Source organism: Macaca fascicularis, chromosome 15 (genome assembly GCF_037993035.2).
Source record: "Macaca fascicularis isolate 582-1 chromosome 15, T2T-MFA8v1.1".
Classification (NCBI taxonomy): Eukaryota; Metazoa; Chordata; class Mammalia; order Primates; family Cercopithecidae; genus Macaca; species Macaca fascicularis.
Window position 1 is genome coordinate 10842356 of NC_088389.1, and position 15802 is coordinate 10858157.

The window sequence follows — 15802 nt, forward strand, 5'->3', positions numbered from 1 at the left end:
ATGAGTTTCATAAGTTCCATAATGTTATTGGCTCTTATTAATTCCATAGGAAGCCACTGGATGATTTTAAACAGAGGAGTGAGATTCTGATGTTCATATCTCAGTGTCTCTTGTGGTTATTTGGTGGCAAATGAATTTTGTAGGGTAGCATGAATACAAGCAGGGAGAGTAGTGAGGGGGGCTGCTGCTCCCTTGTCTCTGAGAGATGTTGGGGGCTTCGACTGAGGTGATAGCAAAGGGTTTGCTGATGGATTAGATATGGTGGTGGGGGTGGTGAAAGAGTCAAGGAGTCACCTGGGTGTTCGCTTTAGACTGATGGTAGTGCCTTTTACTGAGATCCAGAAGATGGCAGAGTGATGGATTTTGGAGTGGAGATTGGCCTTGAAGGTCGTGCCCTCTTAATATGACTAGCATCATCTACAACACTGTACTGTGCACTGTATGTGGCCACTAAAGATAATATTAAACTAAATGGAATGTTGCTTTAGCATATAGAATACAGAAATCCATTCACCCAGTTGCTGTCTTTTAACTTCTCCCGTATGGTATTTTCTATGGTGAGTTACTTCCAAAGTGGAAAAGAGACTTTTATGGCTAGAGACTTTTGTGGCTAACACACTGATGCTTCATTGTGTCTGTGGTGCTGATCTTTAAGTGACTTTTCTCAGCCAGTCTCTATAGGCTGTAAAATGTGTTTACCATGTGTACATTTCATCCACCACCACTACCACCCCTGACTGAGTCCAAGTTGGGCTGGTTTCTTCCCCTTTTTTGTGCACATATTGAACCATGTCTTTTTTTCTGCTATAGAACATTTAATTCTTCATAGAACTGGCTAAGTCTGTCTTACCTACTTAACACCTTGCACTTACTGTACCCTCAAATGTTTGAATGTGCTTAAACAGGAGATATTCTAGTTATGGGACTGATCCCAAAAGCTATGATTTAACTCTTAGGAGGGCTTTTTAGAATGTCAGAAATGCTTGAACTTGAGCCACTTATGCAAAGAATCTCACATAAAACCCAATGTTTATATTTTTCCTGGAGATTAAAAACTATGGCAAACAGTAGTATTTTGGAAGGCAGCTATGCTCACCACTATACCACCAACGCGGCCGACAGTAGAATTTTGGAACCAGAGAGAAAAACTTGTTGCCAAAATGTGTTTCTGATATGTTTTAGAATAAAACCTTATTTTGCAAACAGAAAAACAGGCTAGGTAGCCCAAGCTGATTAGCCCACACTATCGCCAAGTTGACTGGATGGGCGCCATCTTTGTTTAAAATTGAGCTCGTGTCACTCTGGCTCTGGGGCTGCCTGCATTTGGAGGCCCAGATCTGACATTATCGTCTTCTGACTACACAGAAGGCAAACTCAGAGTTTCCCTAGACAGATAGTAGGTAAGTAACAATTTTATTGAAACGAAACCAAACTTAGGGACAAGATACTTTTAAATTTATGAACAACATTCTTTGTCACTAATTGAGAATCATTTGTGATTTACCTGAAGTAGAAATCAATGTGGGGGTTAGCTGGACAAGTGTGCTATTAAAAAGTCATCTTGAAAGTGGTGGCCCAAATATTTTTACTGGTATTTTTTATGATAATATACAGGTACTATGCAGCAAATATTTGTATGTACCTGTTACCATACTAATTACTTTTTAGTTTTGAATTTTTGCGGTAGAATCTTACCAATGGTGGTCTCACATTTTGGAGCTCTTTGAAATTAACTTCCTACGTGATTTACTTGTAAGATTTTTATTTATAGATATGAGTCAGCAACTTCCTATACCATGGTATCAAAAAGGCATTTAGACATTTTAATTGATTTTTATGCTAAATGAACTTCTAACTTACTGAGAGCCAAAACCAGTGAATGTCACAAGATTGTAATTAAACAGGAACATAGATGATAGCAAGTTAATACCTGGCAGTTTTGGGGGTCATTGCTAATTTAAATGTGGCATTCTTGCAAAAGGGGCTTCTCTCTCTCTCTTCTCTTTTTTTTATTTTTATTTTTATTTATTTTTGTTTTTGAGGCAGAGTCTTGCTTTGTTGCCCAGGCTGGAGTGCAGTGGCACGACCTTGACTCACTGCAACCTCTGCCTCGCAGGCTCAAGCGATTCTCCTGCCTCAGCCTCCTGAGTAGCTGGGATTACAGGTGCCCACCACCACACCAGCTAATTTTTGTATTTTTAGTAGAGATGGGGCTTCACCATGTTGTCCAGGCTGGTCTCGAACTCCTGACCTCAGGTGTTCCGCCTGCCTCGGCCTCCCACTGTGCTGGGATTTTAGGTGTGAGCCACCATGCGCGGCCTCAGCCTCTACATCTGGCCTCAGCTTAACTCTTCATTTGGATTTTTCTTTATCATAGTGTTTCTCAAAACTAGTTTGTGTCTCATTTTAAGAATTACCTGGAGTGCGTATTAAAATATAGATTCCTGAGCCCAAAATTCAGTTTTGGAAGGGGCCCAGGTATTGCATTTCTAGCAAATATCCCAGGTAGTTTTGATGCACATTGAAGCTTAAGAACTGCTACTTACACTTACTGAAAGAAAAGGAAATGTTATCCTTTTTGGGCATCCATATCCCCATGTGTAAAATAAGGATGATACCTGCTCACATCACATCACAGAGTTGCTGTGATGATGAAAACCACAGGTTAGCTTAGTGTGACACTTAAGGGCTTGGAGCTTTGGACTAAGTCAGATCCAGGTTCCAATATCAGTTTTTCTCCTCTGGTTTTGCCTCTTGCTAGCTTTGTGACCAGAACAAACGGCTTGATCTCCATTCTGCTCCCTGTACAATGGGGACAAAAGTGCCAATTACATGGTGGTCATATTAGGAGTATTTACAATGATGTTTGTAAAAGGTGTACAGTGCTTGTCTTATGAATGATAACTGTTGTTACTTGTTTTTACAAATACAGCCTCACAGACCAAAGTGAGGGAGAAATCATAAGTGTGTATAGTTAACACTTGGGGAATGAGCTGCTTTTTGTATATCAAGATAAAGCAGCTGCTCTACTACCATAGACAGCTTGAGTTTTGAAGGGTGAGTTTTTGAAGGTTTGCCCTGATGAGCCCATCTGTGAATACCTCCCTGCAGCCAGTGGTATTTGGATGTGCAGTTAGATGTCTCAGATGACAGGCGTATGCTAAAACAGAGAAATGACCCCTAGTTTATGCTAGGTGTTGGACTTAACAGAATTGTGACCTAACCAGCTGTACTGACTCTTAGCCATTGATGAGATTGTCAATAAGGAAATAGTATGTATTTAGTTCTTTTGCTGAAAAAAGACTATCTGCTTTTTAGATCAATAATTTGAAATATAAATACAGTCTTAGCCAAAACCCAAGGTAGAATCAGAAGTAGGAATAAAACTTAGATTTTATCCTATCATTAAGTTACTGTGACTGGTATCAGTTTTTAAGGTTTCTTTCTGATTGTTGTATTTTGTAGAAACCCTCTTCATAAACTCGCCAAAGAATTATTCATATGCTTTATCTTCTTTTCTCAGCCAAATGTACTCACTATTCGAACCAGAGAATTCTGGCCAAACTTTCCATTGCATTGAACACATGCATTGGTTTGTCTTGCAGGTATTTTTTTTTTGTGGAGAAAAATGGGGCCATTTAGTGACTCTTCATCTTCCTTTTTCTCAGTCTGGTAGTGGCGCCAATGAAGAACCTTCAGAACCTGTAGCACACGTCCTGGAGCCGGCACAGTGCCTTTGAGGGAGAGAATGGCCCAACAAGCGAATGTCGGGGAGCTCCTCGCCATGCTGGACTCCCCGATGCTGGGTGTGCGGGACGACGTGACAGCTGTCTTTAAAGAGAACCTCAATTCTGGTTAGCAAAATAATATCCTTTTAGCTTATCTGCTAAAAAGAAGAGATTGACTTAGAGCCACTAGAATCCTGCTGATAATTTTAGTTTTCATCTTCTGAAGAGTTTTTTAAACACCCAAAGAGAGTATCTATATGTGTTTTAAACTTTCAATTATGGAAATACTCAAGTATGCCCACACATGAAGTAAGAATCATGTAGTGAACCCCATGAACCCAGTTTCAAATTCTTTCCTCCCCGACTCTCCCACCCTCCAAATATTTTAAAGCAAATTCCAGACATCGCTTTAACTGTAAATCATATACGTGGTTTTTAATATGAAAAGTGCTTAACCTCTTTTTAGTATGAGAAATACAAATTTAAATAGTACCCTTTTTTGCTTACCAGGTTGGCAAAATTAAATACTGAGTATAGAGATGGGCACCGTGAGCAGGAATGTGAATTGATGTTCAGCCGTTTGGAGTATCAATCATCAGTTTTAAAACACATACCATTTGGGCCATTTATAAGAATCTGTAACTTATTATAGCTTCGAGTGAAGTATAGTGAGAAATTGGAAAAACCCAAGTATCCTTCAGTAGGTGAATGGTTAAATTAGTTATATGGAGCCATGTAGTAGAACACTTGGAGGACGGAAAGAAATGAAATAGGCCATAGATGCTGACATGGGAAGGCGGTTACAACACATTGTTCAGTGGAAAAAACACACATGAACAAACTGTGTCTGCGTCTGTGGACATGAGGGCTGCATGTGTGCGATTATACAAGTAGAAAAAGGTTTGAAGAGACACACTCTAAACTTAAGGGTGTTTATCTGTGAAGAGTGGGTTGGGAGGCAGGTGGCGAGGAGCACTTTCACTTTTATTTTATGTACTTTTACATCGCCTGAATTTTTAATAATAGATGTGGATTATTTTTTGTAATTAAAAAAGCAATAGAGGGCCGGGCGTGGTGGCTCACGCCTGTAATCCCAGCACTTGGGGAGGTCGAGGTGGGTGGATCATGAGGTCAGGAGATCGACACCATCTTGGCCAACATGGTGAAACCCCATCTCTACTAAAAATACAAAAATTGGCCGGGTGTGGTAGCTCACACCTGTAATCCCAGCTACTCGGGAGGCTGAGGCAGGAGAATGGCGTGAACCCGGGAGGCGGAGCTTGCAGTGAGCCAAGATCATGCCACTGCACTCCAGCCTGGGCAACAGAGCGAGACTCCATCTCAAAAAAAAAAAAACAAAAAACAAAAATTAGCCGGGCGTGGTGGCAGGCGCCGGTAATCCCAGCTAGCTACTGGGGAGGCTGAGGCACGAGAATTGCTTGAACTCAGGAGGCAGAGGTTGCATTGAACTGAGATTGTGCCACTGCACTCCAGCCTGGCAACAGAGCGAGACTCCATCTCAAAAAAAAAAAAAAAGCAATAAAAATAAAAGGACTTCATATGTTTTTATGCATATTTAGGCAAATAAGCTTGGGATTATCCTATTATTAAGAAGGCAGAAATGTAATGCTGCATAACACTTAGAATAGCATATAAAGAAATATTTTCTAGATTTTGTGACAGGCAGCTGTGTAAGGTAAATTTAGGATGTTAAGGGGAGTAAGTATCATCCATTGCCCTTTTCTTGATTTAGACCGTGGTCCTATGCTTGTAAACACCTTGGTGGATTATTACCTGGAAACCAACTCTCAGCCGGCGTTGCACATCCTGACCACCTTACAAGAGCCACATGACAAGGTAACGGCTGACGTGTCGTAGGCATTTCATATGTTCTCCATGAGTACAACAGCTTCTGTGCATGGCCACTGTGCAATTTATCCCGAGCTTATTCTTTTGATTTCTGTGTGCTACTGATGACATTGTTCCCAGTTTATAACTATATATAAAAATTAATTTGTAGGACCCATGATTCTTGAAAAGTTTACAGAATAAAACATATTTCAGAGACTGTTAAAGATCTTGTTTAAAGAAATCTTACATTTCCAGTACTATAATTGTATAGTGATGGTTTGGCCCATAGATACCCATATTTCAACCCATACTTTGAATAGGATTTTTAGACTTTTATCAATATGGAAAAGCTTCAAGTACAAAGGACTTACATGGCAAATTAATGAGTCTTGTTTCCTAGCACCAGGTACTTGGAGGGCTCCTTCATGTTTTCCTTTTGTTTTTAGTAAGTAGGTAATAAAGCATTGTTATTGCAGACTTTGGTAAGTCTTAAGTGTGTATATGAGAGCAACTTCCCCAGGATTTGAAGACCTTGTATTGCATGTCTTTTGCAGTACATCTTGTTTTGTTTTGTTTTCTAAAGAGGTGGGGTCTCATTCTGTTGCCCAGACTGGAGCATAGTGGCACAATCATAGCTCACTGTAACCTTGAACTCCTGGCCTCATGCTGTCCTCCTGCCTCAGCCTCCCAAAGTGCAGGGATTGCAGGCATAAGCCACTGCGCCTGGCCCATCTTGTTTTTTTATTTACTCTGGTCTGAGTCGTTACTTCTACTACCTAATTGATACTTGAGATCAAACCATGTAGGTTGGGTTGCTCTAGCAATAAGTGGCTGCTTCCAGCGGGATGCCCTCATGGCTTCAATAACCTAACACAGTTTGGCACTAGTGGTTATTGAGGGACTGTGAACAAGTCTCCCCCTTTTTGCATGCATGTATTGTAGGATCCTTTTTCATGAGTTGCAAACTGGCTGCCTTTTGTCAGGCCAAATGCAGCAGTGTTTTGTTAGCTAACGTGATTTTTAAAATGCTGAATTTGATCTTTTATCTGTATGAGCCTTGCTTTACATTAGAACAAGACTTGAGAGACTGGAGCACATCATTGTTGTCTTTATTTTTGTTAACTTCATATATTCATGTGAGGATTTCCCTTCTTCTTTTGCATTTTCAGCACCTCTTGGACAGGATTAATGAATATGTGGGTAAAGCCGCCACTCGTTTATCCATCCTCTCGTTACTGGGTCATGTCATAAGACTGCAGCCATCTTGGAAGCATAAGCTGTCTCAAGCACCTCTTTTGCCTTCTTTACTAAAATGTCTCAAGGTAGGATGTTTGTAAGGATTTGAATGAAATGGCTTTATGAGTAGTTTCTGAAATTTTAAGTAACTTAAAGCAAGGAAGCTAGATTTTAACTTTTAGAGTTTAAAACCTTCTAGGCATTTGGCTTTTCTCAAACAGAATGTTGTCTAGAGTTGGTACTTAGTAAGTTCTCAAATATATCACTGTGACTGTTGAATACCTCGTCCACGCAAGTATGGAAAAATTTCGATCAGATGGGTTCAATGTTACATTATTCCAAACCTCTTGATTTCATCATCGTTTAGCCTTCCCTCATTTAAAAATATCCTGGATTATCTTTTGGGAATCCCTGTTTCTAAATTATCTTTTAGCTAATAGAAGAATGGCTTAAAGTTTCTATTAAACATTTAGGAATATGGTCTGGTTGCAGCTATAATTCAGATTTTGTTGATGTAAGTTCTACTAAGTTGCATTCAATTTTTGGCACTAAATTTAGTTCATTTTTCTATATAGGGAGTCAAAATCTAAATAGAACTTTATGGTTTTAGTTTTAACAGTGGTGTGCAGCCATACTCAGGGTTATTTGTTTAATCTGTTTTAGTTCCTGGACTTGTTTTCTATCTATAAAATAAGAAAAATGTGGTTAATATTAACTGCCTGTACCTCACAGAGACATGAAAATATCCAGTAGTATTTGTTCCAGGATGGCAGTACCATTGGATTCATCTGATACAGCACCATGCAAATTGATTTTTGTGTCTGCCAAGAAGGGTAACTCTTTTATTATCCCTAGAGGTGGGTCCCAAGGAGTCACATTGGTAGGGTATTATAAAAACGTGCGTTTAATTCTGAAAAAATAGGAACAACTTAATGTTTTAACAACTTAATGTTTTTTAAGCAAATTGATTGATGAGAATATAATCTAATTAATGGATTGGTGAGAATATCATCTAATTAATGGATTGATGAGAATATAATCTAATTTTGAGGCACATCATTTAGTTCAGATTGCAAAACACTTATCTTTTCCAAAAGAGTAAGTTTTGAATATTAATCATGGACGAGTCTTCAGTTAGACCGTTAGGGTAAATGAAATCAGGGCTAGTTCTTTTTGCTGAGAATCATTATGTAGTCTCATATATTCTCAATTCTCCTACCAATATATTATTCTTACTGGATATCTTCCATAATGAAAGACTTGATGCTTGATGTAAAAATCAAAATATATTTAAAACTTTATTCCCAGACTCATAGATTCTTATTCTAATAGGAATAATGGATGTCTTAACCTACATAGTAGTCTTTTGATTAATATCTTGTTTCATAAATCTGAATTTCACCTACCTGGCAAACATTCATGATTTAATTATGGTTCAGGTGAGCTGCTATAGCTAGCTAGTCAGAGTTGATTGAGTATTCATTGGGTGTTAAGTGTCTTCAGTTAGCCTGAAGTTATTTATTTGACTTAATATTTAAACTATAGGCATACTCAAAGGTTTCCATATATATATATATTAATTTACTGGTCTCTAAATACTGCTTTGAAGTGAGCCTTTAAGTTGACTTGTTAGTGCTATACTAATTTCTCCTTCAGTTATACTTCTGTTGTAGTTCTTTAAAAAATAGTAAGTTACTTGTCAATGTGTAGTGTTTTTTTGTTTTTTTTTTTTTAATTAACAAAAAGTAAATATCTTAAGATTTGGTTGAATGAATGAAAACAGAGCAGTGCTCCTGTGTTTTGTTGAAGAGCAACTCCTTTTGTTTTCATCCAAGTGCTATAAATAGGGCATCCTAAGGCTTCAGGACTTGAGTGTCCCCAAGTCAAGTTTGAACTCATCTCCTGGATACCTTTGCATAGGTGTGTTGTAAATGGTCCTCACTGACTCATTACAGTAGAGCTGGGTCTCAGTGTTCCTGTTGAGTCTCTTTGAATGTTGTCCCCTCAGTAATCCGTATGGATAGGGAAATGAGTATGTGAGTCAACTTGTGATTTGTGATTCTCTCAGTGTTTAGAGCCTCTTCACATACTGTACAATGCCGATCCTGGTGCCAGTGCCTGACAGACGTTTCCTGTTTGACCTTTTCTCCTGCAGATGGACACTGACGTCGTTGTCCTCACAACAGGCGTCTTGGTGTTGATAACCATGCTACCAATGATTCCACAGTCTGGGAAACAGCATCTTCTTGATTTCTTTGACATTTTTGGCCGTCTTTCATCATGGTGTCTGAAGAAACCAGGTACAGATCTCCTCATATACCTATTGGGCCCTGTGAGGTGAATGCTTTCGTTATTGATTAATTGCTCATATGCTGTAAGGAATGGACATGTAGACTTTTATAGCTGAAATGAGTGGTTTTTACCAGACAGATGAGGGAATACCTTGGGTGCATCCACTACAGGCACATATAAGAAACATGACTGTTGAGATAACTTTTTAATTTTGTTGGCTTAAAAGGATTGGTTGTCAGAGAAATTGAGCAGTAGGATGTAAAACTTCATGATTGTTGATTAACTGAAAAGCAGCCTCCGTCTGTATTGCAGCAGTACAGGACTAAGCTTGTGGGACATTTCTGTCTTCCTTTTCTGCTGTGTTGTGACAGAGCACAAATGTCAGGTTTGAGAACCTACTTGTTGTACCGTAGGAGTCAGAGGGAAATGCGATGTGTCGTGATTAGCACTCCAATTTCAAATGCAGTGGGGTTTTTTTGGTTATTTTTTTCCCCTATCGGCAGGTAGCAGAGCTCTATCAAAGGAATCAGAAGCTGTAAGCATATGAAATTTGGAATCTTTGGGTTATCCCAGTGTGAGGTATTCCTATCAAAAGGGTGAAGTCTGTCAGACCTATGAGACAGAACACTGTGGCTTCCTGTACAGGATTCAGTTACAAGCATAGGCCCACGTGGTGCCTGCTTGTTTAGTAGAATCTTTGGGAGAAAGGAATGGTCTGTTCATTATTGTGGAGAAACTTTACGTATACTGTGGCCATGGGTTTCCACAGGGTCTAGGTAAGGCTAAATTAAGATGTTCAATTTCTTTCACTCTTAGTTCTTTAAGCTAATTTCTAGATAATAGTTTTTTTCACTCTGTAATTATAAATCTACATAGCTAAGACTACATACTGATTTAAAAGATTCTCACACATTCATTCTGTAAATATTGAGTGCTTGTTAAATACCAGGTTCAGTGCAAAGCACCGAGAGATGAGTAAGATGGTTTTTTTTCTCAGGAAGCTCATGCTGAATTCAGCAGTGGAAAAGTATAAATTTTACAGAGATCTGTCATCATAAAGATAGTTCAGTATTGTGAGAATGTTTGGGATCCTTTTTGGGCAGTGGCTGGAGAGGAGGGCAAAAGTTAGATCAGGAAGGGCTTTCATGGATGACACTAGTAGACTAGAGTTTATCCAAAGGTTATAGGGAGCCATTGATGGATTTGAGATAAGGGTGTCTGGTGTGTCCAGATTTATTTGCGTTTTAGAAAACCACTAAGGCCGGGCGCGGTGGCTCAAGCCTGTAATCCCAGCACTTTGGGAGGCCAAGACGGGTGGATCACGAGGTCAGGAGATCGAGACCATCCTGGCTAACACAGTGAAACCCCGTCTCTACTAAAAAATACAAAAAAATAGCCGGGCGAGGTGGCGGGCGCCTGTAGTCCCAGCTACTCGGGAGGCTGAGGCAGGAGAATGGCGTAAACCCGGGAGGTGGAGCTTGCAGTGAGCTGAGATCCGGCCACAGCACCCCAGCCTGGGCGACAGAGCAAGACTCCGTCTGGAAAAAAAAAAAAAAAAAAAAAAAAGAAAACCACTCTTCTTGTCTTTGGAGTGAGGTGGGAATATACGTAGATAAAAAGTCATGCTGGCAGCCACTTGTTTATATCTGTTTTGCACACCTCAATCTGTGTCCAACTAAGAGGCTCTTCTCAACGGGTTCCTTTTCCAGGCCACGTGGCGGAAGTCTATCTCGTCCATCTCCATGCCAGTGTGTACGCACTCTTTCATCGCCTTTATGGAATGTACCCTTGCAACTTTGTCTCCTTTTTGCGTTCTCATTACAGTATGAAAGAAAACCTGGAGACTTTTGAAGAAGTGGTCAAGGTAAATTAAAACTGCTTGTTTGTTTGCTACTTAGCATACTGTTTAGATAGGCTGCATTTATACCTTTTGTATTTAATGGCAGACAGGGAAATTTTGAAAAGAAATTCCGTTTTCTTCCTCCCAACTCCAGTCCCTAGGCAGCCACTAATCTGTTTTCTGTCTTAATAGATTTGCCTATTCTGGACAGTTTGTGTAAATGGGATCATATAATATGTGGTCTTTTGTGACTGGCTTCTTTAACTTAGTGTAATGTTGTTAAGGTTCCATCCGTGTTGTAACATGTATCAGTACTTCATTCCTTTTTATTGTCAACTAATATTCCATTGTTTGGATGTTCCACAAACATTCAGCCCTTTATAATTTGTCAACTCAACTCTTCTAGCCAATGATGGAGCATGTGCGAATTCATCCGGAATTAGTGACTGGATCCAAGGACCATGAACTGGACCCTCGAAGGTATAGAAACTAGTGTCAAAATTTTAAAGAATCTTTTGAGAGATTGAAAATGTGATCTAGGAGGTAATCCCTGTTGAGGTATATTTGGGAATATAGATGTTCTACTTACAGAATCAGTCCGCTTGGAAGCACTCGTACAGCTAAAATTTGTGTGAGTTTAAAACATACTCTTCACAGGTGGAGGACATTTAATAACATTTAGCAGAGTGGAGAAAGTTGCAGCACAAGTGCCTGTCCCCCAGAAAGGCTTACACCTCAGTAGTGCCAGTGATGGGGCGATGAAGGAGGTGAAGCACATGGCTAAAAACAAGGGGATTGCAGTAAATACATAAATCTGGCTTTGCAGAATGGAGAAGGGACTTCAGGGAGTCCTATATTATTTGGAGTCCCTGAGGTCCTTTCTCCACTCTGCAAAACCAGGTGACTACCATCCTCCCCAGGGCCCTACAGAGTTCCCCAGGTATGTTCTTTGGAAAAACTGAACCTTTGAGACCCTTGATTGGAGGATTCCAGGCACAGTGGAGAGTGGAACTGAGGGTAAGAGTGAGGGAGATAGAGGAAATTTACAGACTGAGCTGTGGGAGGCCCAGCTCCATCCCTCTGCTTGTCTGTGCCTGGTAGCCAGGCTTATTATGCTCCCCACTTAGGAGACCCGGCCCTTTCTGGGGAAACTGACCCATGGATATTGGCACTTGGGGATCTCCTGCTGAAAAAGCTGGCTCACTGCCTGATCCCCCAACAGCGAATCTTACCTCTCCACAGACACTGCCTCTACCACACAGAGCCTCAGCCAGCTTAAAGCAGTTTAGTGTGAGATATATGTAGAGAAGTACAGAAAATGTGTATATAAAGTTTGATAATGACACAAAAACACATGTAGCTGGCACCTAGCTTAACAAAACAGAACATTACCTTAGAGGCTCCCCATGGAGAACCTCTTCTTTCTCCCTGCTACCTCAGAGGCAACTACCATTGTTGCTTTTAATCATTCTCTTGCTTTTCTTTATAGTTTTACTGTAGGTATTGCTTTGTTTTGAAAAAGCTAGTTGATTAGGAAGCAAAGCCTAGTTAAGAGAAGGTCAGTCTTGTCACTAGTAGTTGAAGGTTTGCAGGAGATGAGAGGAGGAGCAGCACATATGAATCTTGGTGTGGTTTCACTGTCCCTGAGGTTTCACAGCCCCTTCTGGGAAGTCAACGCACAAGGTCATGAATGAGTCTGGGAAACACAAGGCTTACCCTCATCACAGCGTCTGGCAAAGCTTCTAGCAAGGACAAGGTACTGGACATGCGTGAAATATGGCAGGCGGGGAGGCTGCTCTCTGTGCCTGCTTTCAGCTCCCAGGAATAGGTCAGACAGAATCCTTCTGTGGGATAAAATGAATGTCCTTTGCTGATCAAGCAGAGAAGGGAGAGTAGGAATTTCATCAGTATGTAGTTAAGACAAGCTAAGTACAGACAAGTTATACAGGCCAGGGTCACCTGGCTCTGTCCCTCATTAAAAAGATAGTGCAGGACAGCAGGAACTTTGAGACATGCCTGTCTCTTGGGAGGTACTGTTCTGATCCAAACTGGTTCTCGTCTGTACCTAGTACCCAGCTGTCATCCTGGGTTTCCTTCGCCTCTCTCCTGTGCAGGATCTCTCATTTCCTGCATCTTGTCTTCTTGGTTTACTCTTGTTTAATAGGACATATCATCTAGGAGCTTTTTGAGGAGGGATGCAGTTGTTTGGCTGGTGTAGACTTACAGGTTGAGAGTTAGTAATTTGAAGGTATTATTCCATTGCCACCCTGCTTCCAATGTTGCTCTTGGAATTTCTGATCATCTGTATTTGCTGTGTTTTTCTCTAGGGGAGCTGGTGTTCTCTTTGTTGTCATAATATTCTGAAATTTCCAGTGATGTACGTTGGTGTGAATCTATTCTCATTGTTTAAGCTGGAAGCTCTTCAAGTTCTATGATATTTTCTTTAGTTATTTTGTGCTTGATTTCCTGTTTTCTCTGTCTTTCCTTCTAGAAATCCAGTTCATCTATGCACCGCATAATGACATTTCAGTCAATGATGGGCTCCACAGATGATAGTGGTTCCGTGAGATTATACCACCACATCTTTACTGTACCTTTCCTGTGTTCAGATATGTCTAGATACACAAATACCTTCTGTTGTGTTACAGTTACCTACGGTATTTAGTACAGTACCGTGCTGTGCAAGTTTGTAGCCTAGGAGGTTGTAACATCTAGGTTTGTGTGAGTACACTCTGATGTTCACACAACAAAGAAATTGCCTAAAGATGCATTTCTCAGAACGTGTCACTGTCGTCAAGTGACACATGACTATGTACATATATAAGGAGTTTTCTTTTCCCTGCATAGTCTGTTTCTTTTAAGCTTCCTTCTTTTCTGTTTTGTGTTATTCTTTTTAAATCTTTGAGGCCTTCTGCAAGGATCTAGTAAACTGTTTATATATGGGGAGACAAAACAGCTTTGTTCACAGTGGTGGGACTTGTTGACTTTGAGCTTTGTTGTATGTTGAACTGAGCATCTGTTGGAAATAGTGGTGTTGGTATTGTTTTCTTCTTGAGCTGGTCACATTTTTTAGAAAATAGTCTTCTGATTTTCAGACTGGTAAGCATCTGACTGCCTCTAGGGGGAAAGAGGCGGGTAGTGAGGAGGGGTTGGTGGTCTTGGCATTTAGGATGTATATGCTTCACTTAATCCCCTTATTTGGAATGACACTCATGCCCTCAACTATTTCTGGAATACCTTATCCAGGCATTCCTTGTTTTATTCTCTCTAGAGAATAATCCAGATTTCTGGTGAAAAAAGAACTGTTGCTCAGGAGTGTAGAGTTGGGGCAGGACCCAGGGGCTGTGACTGCTCCTCCAGTGGTTTTCACCCTGTCTTCAGTATTTTAGCTCCCCTTGTCTACCTGCTGTTCATCTGCTGTTTCAGAAGTACCAGATGCTGTAAATTCCTTATGATTTTAAGGATTCTATAGTATAATCAGTTGACTCTTCACTTTGAGACAGTGGCAGCTTAGGATTCTGCTTTTGTGGATTTGTAGTGTCAGTTACCACTTACCTGTCTGTATTTTAGTTTCAAAAACTTCTGGTTCTGTTCTCTCTCTCCTGTTCTCCTCCTTGTGGGTTTATATTGAAAAACAAAGAAGTCTTTACTATAGACAGTGGGATTCCAGGAGGCTGTACAGTTGGGTGCATACGTTCAACCAACTATATTAACTTGGAAGATTCCTTAGTCAGCTTATAGAGAGCCTCACTCATCTTGGCTAGGCAGATTGCTTGGCTTTGGAAGAAGGTTTTAACACTAAAGACAGACACCAACATAAAGAGGAGAAAAGAGAGCTAGAACAAAACCATAATGATAGAGCAGAAGAAAATATTACCATAGTAATATTTTATTGATATTACCAAATATATTACCAAATATTACCATAGCCACAGAGATAAGGCATCTGTGCGTATGTAAGCAGCAGGATGCCACAGAAAAAGACCATTTTGAAACTAAAAGAACTCTTCAAAATTAAAAATGATAGCCAAAATAAACATTTCAGTAAAAGAATTGGGAGATAAAGTTGATATCTCAGACATCAGCTTTTCCAAGATATAGATAAATATCTCAGAAAGCAGAACCAAAGGATAGAGCTGGGTAATATGAGCAGAATAGAAATTTAGAATGATCAGCCCAGAAAGTCCCAACATCCAATTAAATTTTTTTTCTTTTTTAAAGAAGAGCCGGGTGCAGTGGCTCACACGTGTAATCCTAGTACTTTGGGAGGCTGAGGCGGGCAGATCTCTTGAGGTCAGGAGTTTGAGACCAGCCTGGCCAACATGGTGAAACCTCGTCTCTACTAAAACTGCAAAAAATTAGTCGGGCATGGTGGTGGGTGCCTGTAATCCCAGCTACTTGGGAGGCTGAGGCAGGAGAATCATTTGAACCTAGGAGGCGGAGGTTGCAGTAAGCTGAGATTGTGCTGCTGCACTCCAGCCTGGGTGACAGAGCGAGACTCTGTCTCAGAAAAAAAGAGAGAGAGAAGAAAACTTTGGTGGAGAAAGAAATTGTAAAAGAAATAATACAACAAAAAAAATTCCTAGGATTGAAGGATGTGAGTTTCCAGATTAAAGGGGCTTACCTGGTGCCCAACTAGGTCTCAGTGTTGTAGAATTTTAAAGTACCAGGGATTAACCTTTCAGAGAAAGAAAAAAACAAAATCACATTAATAAGGATCAGAAATCAGAATGCTATTAGCTTCTGAAATACCTTCAAAATTGTGAGAAAAAGGTTTTCAACTAGAATTCTATAGCCAGCCAACTCGTCTATCAAATATGAGACACTTTTAGATATGCATGGACTCAAATTTCCT

The 15802-nt window shown here is 40.2% G+C and overlaps 1 protein-coding gene across 50 annotated transcripts in view; it reads left to right on the forward strand.

Annotated features, from left to right (window-relative positions):
- Positions 1 to 15802, forward strand: part of TSC1 (TSC complex subunit 1) — a 53696-nt gene that overhangs the window by 12358 nt on the left and 25536 nt on the right. For 31 of the 50 annotated variants that reach the window (XM_015436281.3, XM_074016128.1, XM_065529932.1 and 28 more), the window contains 6 exons: positions 3669 to 3854; positions 5482 to 5585; positions 6749 to 6901; positions 8971 to 9115; positions 10817 to 10971; positions 11354 to 11427. In XM_015436281.3, coding sequence (XP_015291767.3) covers positions 3749 to 3854; positions 5482 to 5585; positions 6749 to 6901; positions 8971 to 9115; positions 10817 to 10971; positions 11354 to 11427 — 737 coding nt within the window. In that variant the 5' untranslated portion in view covers positions 3669 to 3748. The remainder of the gene's footprint in view (positions 1 to 3668; positions 3855 to 5481; positions 5586 to 6748; positions 6902 to 8970; positions 9116 to 10816; positions 10972 to 11353; positions 11428 to 15802) is intronic. The other 19 variants (XM_065529944.1, XM_074016134.1, XM_065529945.1 and 16 more) reach the window with 3 other exon arrangements.